The sequence below is a fragment of the Pygocentrus nattereri genome, chromosome 26 (assembly GCF_015220715.1).
Source record: "Pygocentrus nattereri isolate fPygNat1 chromosome 26, fPygNat1.pri, whole genome shotgun sequence".
Classification (NCBI taxonomy): Eukaryota; Metazoa; Chordata; class Actinopteri; order Characiformes; family Serrasalmidae; genus Pygocentrus; species Pygocentrus nattereri.
The window spans coordinates 13,195,149-13,208,582 of NC_051236.1; the positions used below are offsets into that span (position 1 = coordinate 13,195,149).

A 13,434-nucleotide genomic window follows, 5' to 3' on the forward strand; every position below is an offset into this window, starting at 1 on the left:
ATCACATTAATGCTACATGAAATTTCATAGCTAATCAGTGGCCAAGGGCTTAGTTTTCTGCTGAACTCAGTTTTTTTATTCCCTTTATTGAGTGCTAGAAGAGAGAGTAATTAAAGTAAATGATTTTCACAGAGTTGTTTGTCTTTCAGGTATATTGACCATAACTCACCATCCTCAGGAACCACAGTAAGTGTGACAGTATTGCCGGCATCTTTGATAAGCTGCACAATGTCGTTGTGACAGAGCTCTATGATGGACTGGCCATTAACAGCAGAGATACGATCGCCCACACTCAGCAGACCGCACCGGTCTGTCGGACTGCCCTCTATTATACGGCCAATCTTATGAGGGATCACTGCAACACATAGACACACACTGCTCATTACTGATGACTTTATCTAGGAAATGTTGTTATAGAATGTTTGTGCTGTACACATAACTGATAATGAGGAGGTGCAAGTTTAAGTTTTGTCAAATAAAAAGACATAATAATAATCTTCAACTTGGTGATGAAACTGCAATTAACATTTATGGCCGCTTAGCTTAGCCTGGTACTCTCTTCTCTGAAGCCATTTCTCCTGAGGCTGACCCATTTTTCAGGCTGAAACCTGACACAGTGGACTAAGGACGTTCTAAAAATGTAGACCATAACAGAAGCAGCTTTTTGTAGTCATGATATCTGCCTACACCACAGAGTGTGTTTCTAGAGCAATCTCATCTATGCCAGGTACAATAACTCAGGTATTAATGTAGGATATGACAACTAGTATCATCTAGTATAAAAAAGGAAAAGTTAATCTAAGGGAATACTAGAGTCTTCCTAGGTTTTGCATGAAATAAATTAATAAGTGAAGTACGAGTTCTTAAACTGGTGGTGGGAAGAATTTTACGTCACTTAGGACTGTTACTGTGGAAACTTGCTTAACCATCACCAGACACAGGCCTAGGCAGTAAATGAGTTTTAACCATCACTGGGGACAGTTACCATAGCAACTCAGTTACCAGTCACTGAGCACTGCTCTTCATCTATATTTACTCAGAGTCTGGAAACCCAACCATAGAGGCAGTGAGAAGCAGCCTCTGTCAATATTTGCAGATTTTGTTCTACAATCATACTTTCACTGTGTTTGTTGTTCTAGTATCTCATGCCTCCCTCAGTGAGTTTACTCTTACTGATCATGGCTGCTCCTACTACTGGGAAAACCACTGAACTGCGTTTTATGGGATAACCACGGAATTGTTGTTCCTGAGAAAACTACTGAATGGTTCACATTATACAAGCAGTTGTCACAGATGAGTGTAACTAAGGGGGGTGCTCTGTTGTAGATTCTAAAAATTTGCGACAAGAAAACCAGGGCTAAACTTATGAGGGGTGCAATCAGCTTTGGTGTGTGTGTATTCATGTGTATGCAACAGAAAGCGTTAGTGTGAACGCTGTGTTATGATGTGGGAGACACTTTAATGTTTACTTGCCTCCAGGTGGGGGCTTGCTTTTTGAGGTGAGGATGACGAAGCCGAAGCCTTCATTATCTTTACGATGGAGTGTAATATCAAATGATTCATGGTCCAGGACACTTGGCACTTGTATGCGTGGGGGTCTGGGAGAACCGTTGACCAGTACTGGAGCCACATTCTGTGCTCCATCATCCTCATCACCCACATCTGTGCAAGACACCCATTTTGTCATTTGCAAGCTGAGATTTTTTTAGCATGCAGATTCATCTCCAAAAAAAGAAAACAACAACAAAAAAAAAACAATTGCTTACAATTGCTAGTGCTTTATGGATTACATGTAAAAATAGCACTATTTAAAAACCCTGGCAGTGATATGCAAGGCCAGTTATATGGCAGTAAACATTTATTCTGTAAAAAAACTAAAATTCGTATGCATTTAAACAAATAACTGTTTAGTCCAGAATATGTTGCTGACTGCACTGAGTTTACTTCTTTATCTGGTGTCATTAACAGCAAACAAATCTTGACCTCAACTGCAAACTTACAATAAATAAAATATACAATGTAACCTCACAAGCTGATTGCTCTTGGACTCCAAGACTCTGTTTACACCTGGCCATTTCATGCTAAATATATCTGTATTTTAACCACATGCATTTACACTTGGTAGTCAAAGGCATCTCTAGGTAGTTAGACTGAAATCTAATTGCTGTATGGTGTGTAATGTGCAAATCAGCTCATACACTACAACCATTCACTTGTGTTGTTCCTCTTTTTTATGTTTTATTTAAAAAGTGCTTGTTGTCTTGAAAATCATCATATTGCATTGGATTATTCATCTACTTAACAGGCTTTATACCAATGTAAACACAGCTGTTTAGAATAATTTTTCTTCTGTATTCATCAAAGTAAAATAAAGATGAACCAAACTGGCACTTTATTTTAAGTAGCTCTAGGTACTAAATTAAACGTAAAGATAAACTCTCATTAAGGAGCAGCAATGCCTCTATTTAGTGGTGGCAGTAAAGCGGGCATTTTTCACGCTATATTATGAAAAGCAGAGGGAAATGCTGTCACAATAGTCGCAGCTGCAGTGCTAAGGGGTTGCTAGCAACCCATGAAAATGAGCAGCAACCCATGAGAAATGTTCAATTAACTCATATCTATCCCTCATTTATACACTTAATATATATTATATACTTGATATCTGGTGGACTGATGACTGGTCCAACCTATAGAAGAGAAGTTCTGTAGTCTATGTGACAAAATGTTTTGTTATTGCTTGTCTGCCAATATTGGGAGCAAGTTGTGCTGCAAGAACAATACAAGCCTCTGAAAAGAGCCAAATGTTAAAGAGGATCATTATGTAGACCAGGGGTGCCAACTCCACTCCTGGAGGGCCAGTGTCCAGCGCAGTTTGGTTGTTGCTCTGCTAAAGCACCTAAACCTGGCAATTAACAGTGTAATCAGGTGTGTTTCAGCAGGTAAATCACCAAACTAAGTTGGACAGTGGCCCTCCAGGGCTGGAGTTGTGCACCCTTGATATAGATAATGCACTGCTAATGTGCACTGATGTTGAGAAATGCATGTCCTAATGTTTAACTTCCTCATTTGGGGTGGATCATCATACAAGTTGTTTTGTCAGCAGAGAACTGAACTACAGTTCATTTGGAAGTAGAGACCTTAATTTTTTGCTGGAGCACAGTTCATTTGTTTAGTGCACACCCAAGAAAAGAATGTATTAAACTAAAGAAAAACTTCAACTAGTCCACAGAAAACAAAGTAGGTGTAAAGTTGAGAGAAAAAAAACTACTGACAGCAAGCCATGTCCTCGAAAACTGAAATTTAACATTTCATCTTCTACGCACTAATTTCACCATGTCGCTATGGGCCATCAACTGTTAAGCCTCCCACTCCAAGATACAGCACCTCCTTCAGCTTTTTAGCATAGCTGTAAAAAATCTTTGCCACTGCCCTAAGCATTTGGGAGGAGTTTTGGTTGTTGAATGTGCCTTGAAGAGATGGATGCATTTACAAATGTAAAAACCTGACTAGATCACCATATGAAGTGGTTTGAGTGATCAGATTTAAATCTGTTTAAAATGCATCTTATACCTGCAATTTTTATGTGGATAATCATAACCTAGATACAATCCTGATACTCGAGACTAGGTGTAATTGGGGGGAGGGGAGGGGGGGGTGGTACGGGTGCATAGGTATTCACTCTTAAGTCCAAAGCTCACCCCTGTAGATGACCTTTCTCCGTACAGACAGTAAGACCTGTCCATTGCGGGCGGCATTGGTCATTAAATCCAGCACTTGCTTGTGGGATTTCCCCTTCACAGTTATGCCATCGATGCCCATCAGCTCATCTCCTGCCCACAAACGGCCATCTTTTTCCGCTGCTCCATGTGGTATTATGGCACCTATGTATACCTGGAGGGACAGGGAGCGAGCACCGAGAGGCATGGAATTCAGAAAGACAGCTGCTTTATGGATTTACATTTAAATGCAATCCAGTATGTGGGAGATACTATATTGGAAGTCTACAAATTAGCAAAATGACATTAAGTCTTTAGTGTAAAGTCAAAGGCAAGTGACCAGATATTGGCACTCACTGGCTGTTCAGGTCCTTCCCCGCCAAGTACACGGAAGCCAAATCCTGTCTCCTGATCTCTTTTTATAAACACATCCAGCTCTTTATATTGAGGCACTGCAGAGAAACAGAACCATTTATGTGATTTAATGTGCATATAGGAAACCAAGCTGTTTGGCTTTTTTAGGTCAATAAAATTACTTTCTTTATATTACAGTAACTTATTAAAGTGTTACTAATCTTCTTTGAATGAGATTTGATCTGTGTATGTCGAGATGTGTGTCCAGCTACAGTCGTATGCTATTAGGAGCCCTTAGTCATACTATGTTTTGTTGATTTTCTAAGTAAAATATCCTTTACATAGAACAAATTTCTGCACATTTTAATGCAGAATTACTGTTTATTTCTGAAATTAACATATTGGGGGAAATTGTTGCCTGAACAAAACTGCATTTTCTATTTCATGTTTTTTTTCCCTGAAATGTTAAATGTGCTTCTTGTAGTGGATTTCTTAACTTATTTTCGCTTAGAAAATCAACAAAATGAAATTTGTTCGGAGGTGATCAAATGCTTGCACATGACTATACAGCCATGCTCTGCTAAACTGTTTCATGTGATTGCAACAGAAGGTGCCCAGCTACAGGATTCATTTCATAGTTTCACGCTTATAGTCAGAATTATGATATGTGTAACTGCTGTTGACCTTTAGAGATATTCAAATGATATTCTACTTTAATAAGAATTTATATTACATCAGTATATACACAAACCTGCTCTTTACCTTATTTTTGTCACACTTTATGTATTAAATACAATAATAATCCCAAAGTTTTGCAGCTATGACATTTCGAATGAGTGTGCAGCTCTCTGTCTAACTCTGTTACTGTCTCTCCCTAGTTTACAAAGATATTCTCATTCATTCAGTACTTTAAGTCATGCTGTGAAGTGAACTGTCCAAATCATGAAGGAGAAGGGTGGTGATTTATGTTCTCTCTCTCTGAAAAATGATTAATGGAACCACTGAACTAAAGCTATCTGAAATAATGCAACAGGGCACAGACAAAGGCTTGTTTACAAACATAAATTTGGTCCCTCATCTCACTTACAAATTTCCTGCCTCTACTCAGGCTACTCAACTTTTGGGTGTAGCACCATAGTTACAACATTTACATGCACACAATAGCCCAAAGACATTCTTACCATTAAGTGTACAAATTTGTAGTCCTGTTTACATGAATACCAACACAGTCTAAGTTCAACACAATATGACCCTGTCATCATGCACCTACATTTATACACACACACACAGAGGCCCCAAAAAGTATTTAGGCACTTCAACCATTGATAAGTTTAAAGAAGTTATTTAGATTGCTTCATAAAATGTTCAACTCTTTGTGTGGAGGAAGGCCAGAAAAAAAATATTCCAACCACCTGCAGTCAGGGTACTGTGAGGTACAGAGGTGGAAATGTCAAAGTCTGGGGCTGTTATTCTTGCAGTGATGTCAGTGAGCTTGTGTTTTTGATGAGATCATGAACTGAGAAGTGTGTGGAGTCATTTTAAATGCAAGTCAGAGAAAAAAAACTGCTCCAATGATAATAATCAAACTTTTGAAAGGCATTGGAATGGTCTGTTTAAAACAGCTTTTGGTTTTCTGAAACAAGTAACTTAATACATTTTTAAGTACAATACAAATGTCCACATACTTTTTGGGGCCTCTGTAACTTCCCTGCCATTTGAAAATATTTGCATTCCTTTATATTCTTTTAGCTAAATATCCTATGACATCAGTTCCTGACTGTTTAACATAAGGAACATCTCTTCCTCTATACGTGCAAGCCCTTTTGCCACTCATATTTGTTTTGGTGTCATAGAGCAACTAACATTTTTTCAAAATCAAAAGTATTAATAGGGAGTTTTTCCTCCCTTCTACCCTGCAATAACAGCCTCTACTTTTCTGGGAAGGTTTTACACTAGCTGCTGTAACATTGCTGTGAGGATTTCATTGCATTTAGCCACAAAAGCATTATTGAGGTCAAGTACTGATGCTGAATGATTAGTTCTGGATCACAAACGTCATTCCGGCTCATCCCAAAGGTACTTGACGGAGCTCCATCACTTCAGAACGCAGTTTCACTGCTCTACAGCCAAAAGCTGAGGGGCTTATATTCCTAGCAGACTCTTGACATTGGGCATGGTCCAGATACCTTTATAGGACATATAGTGTGCCATCATACATGTGCCACAAAATTTTGCCAGCATCAGAGTTGAGCGAAGTTCAGTTAGAGTAAGATAATGTCAGTCAAACCATGACTACCAAATGATCTTAGTTAAATTAGAGGTCCTAATTAGACTTATGCATATAAACATAATTAATGTGTCCTCTGGACTCACTGTCCACTGTGGCTTGTGGTTTGGTGTGGTGAAGGGAATGGTCTCGTCGGGGTGAGCTACAGGGCAATGTGCTGGAGTAATAGGTGAGTGCCTGAGGGGCTCCAACGTCATGGCAACGGTCCAGAGTCTCCAGACTGGCACTCATTTCCTGTCTCTGTAGAGTACATGAGGAGAATGCACTGTTATGGCAAAAAAGTGCACTTCATCAGTGATGCTTCTGGAACAAAACAATTTATTTAATTCAGTAGAGACAAACTCTTTCTTTAAAGAGGGCACATAAATCAGTAGCTCGACTAATGCATTTTTGCACTGTATTTGTATTTTGCCTCCACTTGTGGCTTCTTCAGCTATGCTCTCATTGGCCCTTATTTGTCAGTTTAAGAACACTGATCTAAGATAAAGTCTTTCAACAGTGTATGTACTTGTATTCAGAGTTGTATGAAAGGTCTGAGCTGATCCCAGATTAACACTGTTATTTGAGAAGTTTGATCATTCTTTCTCTTGCTCAAGAATGCTAGCCTGGAGAGACATGCTGCATGTTGACAACTAAAGCCTCACAATCAAAAATGATTTTCATACTCACAGGTCTTAGACTCTTTACTGGCGAAGTCTGACCTAAAGGCAGAAATCAGAGGAATACAGAGTTGAAAAAAATAAATAAAAAATGACAGAGCCTATTTTCTGTCATTACAACAAAAATAAAATAACTCTCAGAATAAAGTTGAAAATACATTGTTTAATCTCATATTAAAACTTCTTATTGTCAAGAAATGTGTGGCCTTCACTCGTGCTGAAACAAACGGGAGAGAAGTTTGGGCAGAGATCTGAGAGAGTGGAGTTGAAAGGCATGCATCATCTAAGAGATATTAAAGATGGATAGAAGAAATGTACATAAAAGGGGAAGAGAGATGGAGAGAGGGGGTGTAGGAAGGCTCCAGAGAGAGCAGAGCCATGCATAAAATTCTAATGACCAAGTCACGCTTCCATCTGTCAACACAACACCCACACAGTACCCAACCCAACCCCACCACGATCCCCCCAGCCTGATTGGGGTGACTGTCACTCAAGAGTAGATGGATCACACTTGAATGAACAAACTTTCTGCTTTCTCTGCTCTTCTCTTTGTCTCTTTTTTTCTCTGCCATGGTCCTTCTTTCCTTTTCTGCCCTGTCTTTCTTTCTCCCTTTCTCTCTCTCTCCTTTCTTTTTCTTTCTATCATACGTCTTTTCTCTCTATCCCTTAGTTTTTTCTTTCCCTCTTTCTTCCCTTTTCTTCCTTTCTCACTTTACTTTTCTCTCACACTTCTTTTCTTTCTTTCACACATTTCCTTTGTCGCTTTTTGTATCTCATTTTTTCTTTCTCACTCTCCCTCTTTCACTCTTCTTTTTTCTGTCTCTCCCTGTCTCTGTCTTACTTACTTTCTCCCTTACTTTCATTCTCCTTCTACCTTTCTGTCTCTCTCTTTCTCAAATTCTCCCTATCTCTCTCATTCTCTCCTTCTTTCTGGCTCTCCCACTTTCTTTCTGTCTATCCCCCACTCTCTCCCTTTCTTTCACTCTCTCTCCCCTGAACCCAATTAGCCCACTATGAGCTGTTCTCATGGACTTGCTGTAATCCTCTACTGATCAAAGCACATGCGCTGAGTCTCACAAGTGGCTAAAGATAATACGGATCCCCCTGAGGGAACACCCAGTAAAAGCTGGTTAGCGGTGCAGTGGTGCATCCTACAGCTGGGATTTAGGTTCAAGTCCCAGCTGTGCTATGTGCCGCCCCTGGCTTGGTGTCCCTGAGGACATGACTGGCTAAGTTCCCATTAGAAGAGAAGGCCAGCACAATCTCTTTCTCCCCTGTTGCTACGCAGCATGCTGGCCTGTCAGTCATCTGCATGGTCACACAGTGCACTGCAGCACTGTAGTTTTTATGGAGTAGAAAAATGGGGGCTCCTAAAAACAACAATGACTTGCACCATAAACAGACATCTAGTGGTTTGTGTAATTGTCTGCTGTGAGACAGTGTTTACCATGTCTTGGAAAAAGCCTTCTCATAACCAGAAAGAGCAAAGCCCTCATACAAAACAAGAGTTCAACTCAGGCATTTGTTGATATATATATAAGCATTTCACAATAGAGGGAGAACCATTTAGAAATACATTTGTGGAATGCCAACTTTTTCAATAACAGTACACATTGTGCAGGTGAGATGATCATGTTTTGAAGAATTCCTAAAAATACAACATTTAAGGCCACATTTACACTTTTTATTTTATCTTTACATGGAATTGCATCTCTTATGACACAGTACAACATAATTTCTCTTCCTTCAGCTCTTCCATTCTCTTCCTTCCCTCAGTCCTTTTTTATCTCTCCTCCCTAACTCCATCCTCCTGACAACTACCTTTACACATCAACCATCCATTACACATAATCGGAGAGGAACATCAATTTTTCAGTCCTAAAACACACTGGACAGGTGCACTGAGGGTCACTTTATGAAGAATCAATAGAACAGATTATCCCACCCAATATATGTATACATACTACAAAATGCCTGAGCATAAATCTTTTACATTTTTACATTATGCTGCTTATGGTTTTTCTTTCGGAAATATCTTCTCTTTTTTGTTCCTTTTCTTTCCCTCTTTGATTTCTTATGCATCCTTCCCCTCTCTATCCCTCCCATTGGTAACTTCATTCACTCATTCACTCCCTTAGGAGGAGACAAATGTGCGGTCACGAGTGTTGTGATGTTTAGATATTGCCCAGAGTTCTTATTCTCTCTTTCTCACCTCCTCTCAACACCAGCAGGTTGACCTCGCTCCCCACAGGCAGCTCCTTCAATATATCCACCACCTGTGCATGGCTCAGTGTTTGTACGTTTTGCCGGTTGATCTCTTTGATGACATCTCCCTTCAGCAGGCCACGGCACCACTGCGCATCCAGAATCATCTTTACTTTCTGGCCCAGCGGGCAGTCTGCAATGGCAAAGCCAAACCCACCAGGGCCTTTCACGAGCGGCACGCTTACTAGTTCTGGCTGCAGCATGCCACCGTCCAGCCTCTCACTGGTCCCCCCAGGCAGTGCAGCCACAACAGGCCGGCCACTGGAGTCTGTGGTGACGTAGTGGAGCTCCTGTGATGAGCCATGCAATGCCTCACCCTTCACTAGCAGCGGCTGACCATTGATGAGTGGTACGGCTGTTACCACCTCACCCACAGTGGGGGGCGGAGGGGGTGGAGGCGGAGGAAGATCCTCACTGTCTGCTTCAACATCAGGAGGCAGCAAGTAGCCACGGCATAGAACCATGTCCACATATTGGTTGATGGGTATGCACTGGAACATCTGCACTACGTCAGCGTGGGTCTTACCCAGGACCAGGGTTCCATTGATCTCCACGATCACATCGCCTAGGAATGTAATAAAGGGGAAGAAGAAGGGAAGCATTTTTAGAAAAAAAAGGCCTTTTAGAAAAAAGTTAGGACACTTTTCAAAATGTTTTAATACACTTAGGTAGTTTTTTTTGGTCAATCTGCATGAAGTTATGATGTGGCAGGAAATCAAATGTACAAATTTTCACCTTATCGCATATGTAGCTAAAGCACCAGACAAGGGTTCCAAAGTTAAGATACTTTAGTTTAGCACGGAAGCTATAAGGATAGCATTACTAGTTATAGAAGTTATAGAAACTTACACTATTTTAGTACTGTGCAAAATGCATGCCTACATCACCAAACATGTTGTGGCTGATCAGTTTGATATAAGGGAACATTTATGTGTTTGATTTTTGACCAAACCCTTGCTTTAATATAAAGATTAAACAAGTATTATTAGGGACAACATTGTCTGTTGTTTAAACCACCTTTGAGCCACAAGTTTTTAACAACAGTAATAAGAAAACTTATTGTCTGAATCATTATTTAAAACAAAACACTTTATATAAAGGAAGACACTTTGATGAACACAATGTAAAATATACCCAAAGGATTAGTAAATAGCAGCTTTATGATTACAAAAGCTGAGCATGTATGTTTTCTACTCTAATCCTTTTAAATTCAAATTTAAAAGGAAGGCAGTGCATATTTAAAGAGCCTGGCACTTTCTGATGTCATCTGGCATTTTTCTGTCTTGTAAGAACATGTTAGCATCAAAGTAATACAAAATTCTGGATGCCCTCCATTTGCTTAAGCCTTGCACACTTCAAGTATGCCATGGAGAGTACAGCACGGCTTCTCTGAAAATAAACTCTCCCCGCTGCTTTAGATGCCCCACACTAAAACCTTAACACCAGCCAGTGAAGTAGAGGTTCTTAATCCCAAGTGCCACAATGGGAATCAGCTTCTGTGTTCTGCAATTAGTACTGATTCTCTAATAAAAGTAAACAAATAGATGATGCATCAAGGCGACACTGAGGCCATCTCTCTTTCATCCATCCAGTGAGAGGTTGCTCCCACTCACCAGAGGCCATCTTATTGTCATGAGCAGCTGGTCCATCTGCCAGCACATTCTTTACTTGGAGAAACTCATCGGGCCGGTCCCCTCCAATGATGGTGAAACCAAAGCCTTGAGTGCTCTTCCTAAGGGCTGTGTGGTAGAGCTCCCCCTTCAGCTGAGTTGGGTCTCGTGTGAAGCCTGGGGTACCACCATCACCACCTAGAGAAAGGGAAAGATAGAGAAAAAAAAGTTGTCCATTTATTAAAAAAAGAAAAGATTTTTCACACAAATATTTCTTTTAAAGACCCTACACTGAAACACTGCATGCCACTGCCCCAAAGAACGCTCTCTGACACCCTTGTAAGAGTATGATTAGATTTTTTTTAAAACTAGCAAGACTGAGCAAGAGAGATAGTTAAAAGGAAGAGAGTTGAGTTGGAGATAAAAAGAGAGAGTTGAGAGAGAGCTGAGTAAGTGGGAAAGGAGGAGAGAGAGAGTTAAGAGAGAGAGAGAGAGATAGAGGGAAAGAGACAGTTGAATGGGAAAGAAAGAGAGATGAGCAAGAGAGAAAAAAAATTGAGAAAGTTGAGCGAGAGAGAAAGAGAGAGGAGAAAGACAGACATTTCAAAGACACAAAGTCGAGCAATAGAGTGAGACAGTGAGAGAAAAGTATAGAGAAAAAGTTGAGTGAGAGAGATAAAGCGGCTTAAGAGAGAGCTGATTGAGAGAGTTGAAAGACAAGAGAAAGTTGAAAGTAAGATGTCTGAGCAACACAAAGTTGAGAGAGTGAGAGAGAGAGAGAGAGAGAAAGAGAGAGAGAGAATTATGTGTACATCTTTATGTTTTCTACTAGCTGTGTTTTCTAGCACTGATGATTTTGACAGGGTAACAATTACTTTTTTTTTCTTTTGAAGGCTATAAACTGTAAGAGAGACTTATAGAGAAAGAGGCAGAGACAAGTGAGACAGAGAGTCAGATTCTTCATAGACTCCTGTCTAATTATGGTGGCTTGTTGTTTTTACTTGACTGACACATAAACAAACAACAAGCATTTCATCCAGCTGGGATAAAAAAGAAATCCCTTTTAATATGACACAGCAAATGAGAACACAATTCACCACCAACCACACAGACCCAAACATACAAGCCTCATCCGAAATCCCACAATTCCTCTAACACCACAGATATTTTTATTAGATTCTTGTGCTGAAATCTCTCAAAACACCATTAACAGTTAAACTGCTTCAGCTGTGAATTACACACATATAAACACAGACAAACCCCTCTAACAGGGGGCTAATTACTGACTCAGTTACTCCCTGTCCCTGTTTCTAAGGTTAGTTATGATGCCACAGATTGCATAAATGAATGAAATAATGCAAGCCTGATGACGATTTAATGTGCTTTTACACAGGAGAGGCTGACTTAGGGCTAAGAGAGTTGAGTGAAGTGTATAAATATGTGTGTGTGCACTAGACTGGTGCTCCTTTAATGGTAGTTGTAGGTCTCTCCACAGTTCGGAGAAGAGATAGAGCTGTCAAAACACTGTTTAAAGAAACAGCATATGTGCACATTGGCTTTCTTCATTTTGCTAAAGCTGCACTGAGAGAGATGTGTGTGACTACATGATTTAAAAAAAAAGCGAACAAAAACTTCATTGATCAAACACATTTCTTATCTGACCTTCAGTCAAGGGTATTTTGATAACAGCTGTTGATTGGTAATTAGGCATACACCTATATGAAAGAGGGTAATGAACCAATAATGATAACTAATAAATAAGACCTTGTTGCGGCTAATATCAATATCAATAACTGACAATTACACTTTTAAAGTTTATTTTATTATTATTAAATTATATTTAACCTTTTTACAAGATACTCCAAGTTCACTCTAAGTAATACATACTTAAAATACTGTAAGGTTACCACCAAATATGGGTTGCTTATTAATTCCACACAGTGAATATGTGAGCCAAAAATAGGACAGTCTATTGTATTATCTACTGTATTTATCATCTATAATTTCAACACCAATAGTAATCACACCAATAGTAATAACCAAATTCTCCCATTTATCACCAAATGATATACTGTCCATCTGAATATTATGTTTGCCTAATGGTAATATGTTGAAAGGATCTTTTTACAGTACAGTATCTGAGAGCCCTGACACACCAAGCCAACTTCATTCACGTTCACTCCCTATCTAGGGAGCACAGAAAGATCCAAAATATAAAAAATGACCATGCTGCCGGACGCTGTTAAGCTGTTACTGAGTGTCAGTGGCCAAACACCATTGTCCATTTGCTATTTTGGCTGATTGAGCATCTTAAATCAGTATCAGTGGTCAGCAGTGAGAGCTGTGAATCAGGACACAATGAGAGAAACAAAAGGGCCATGACACAGCAATTTGAATGCCAGCCAAAAGAGGCCATCAGGCCTGCAGTGAGCACTGGTAGGCGATCTTTAACCATATCTTGTGAGGTGTTGGCTGTAGTTAGTTTTTATTTCGTCCAACTGAGCTGCTACATCGGCGGTCTGCCACCAGTGAGCTGAGAATCA

At 39.8% G+C, this 13,434-nt stretch overlaps 1 protein-coding gene across 4 annotated transcripts in view; it reads right to left on the reverse strand.

Moving 5' to 3' along the window:
* Nucleotides 1–13,434, reverse strand: part of LOC108427579 (membrane-associated guanylate kinase, WW and PDZ domain-containing protein 3) — a 149,449-nt gene that overhangs the window by 9,004 nt on the left and 127,011 nt on the right. For 3 of the 4 annotated variants that reach the window (XM_017697829.2, XM_017697833.2, XM_017697832.2), the window contains exons 10-17: nt 10,895–11,089; nt 9,229–9,846; nt 7,027–7,058; nt 6,444–6,597; nt 4,074–4,168; nt 3,699–3,891; nt 1,474–1,662; nt 170–355 (exon numbers count right to left, since the gene is read on the reverse strand). In XM_017697829.2, coding sequence (XP_017553318.1) covers nt 170–355; nt 1,474–1,662; nt 3,699–3,891; nt 4,074–4,168; nt 6,444–6,597; nt 7,027–7,058; nt 9,229–9,846; nt 10,895–11,089 — 1,662 coding nt within the window. The remainder of the gene's footprint in view (nt 1–169; nt 356–1,473; nt 1,663–3,698; nt 3,892–4,073; nt 4,169–6,443; nt 6,598–7,026; nt 7,059–9,228; nt 9,847–10,894; nt 11,090–13,434) is intronic. The other variant, XM_017697831.2, reaches the window with a different exon arrangement.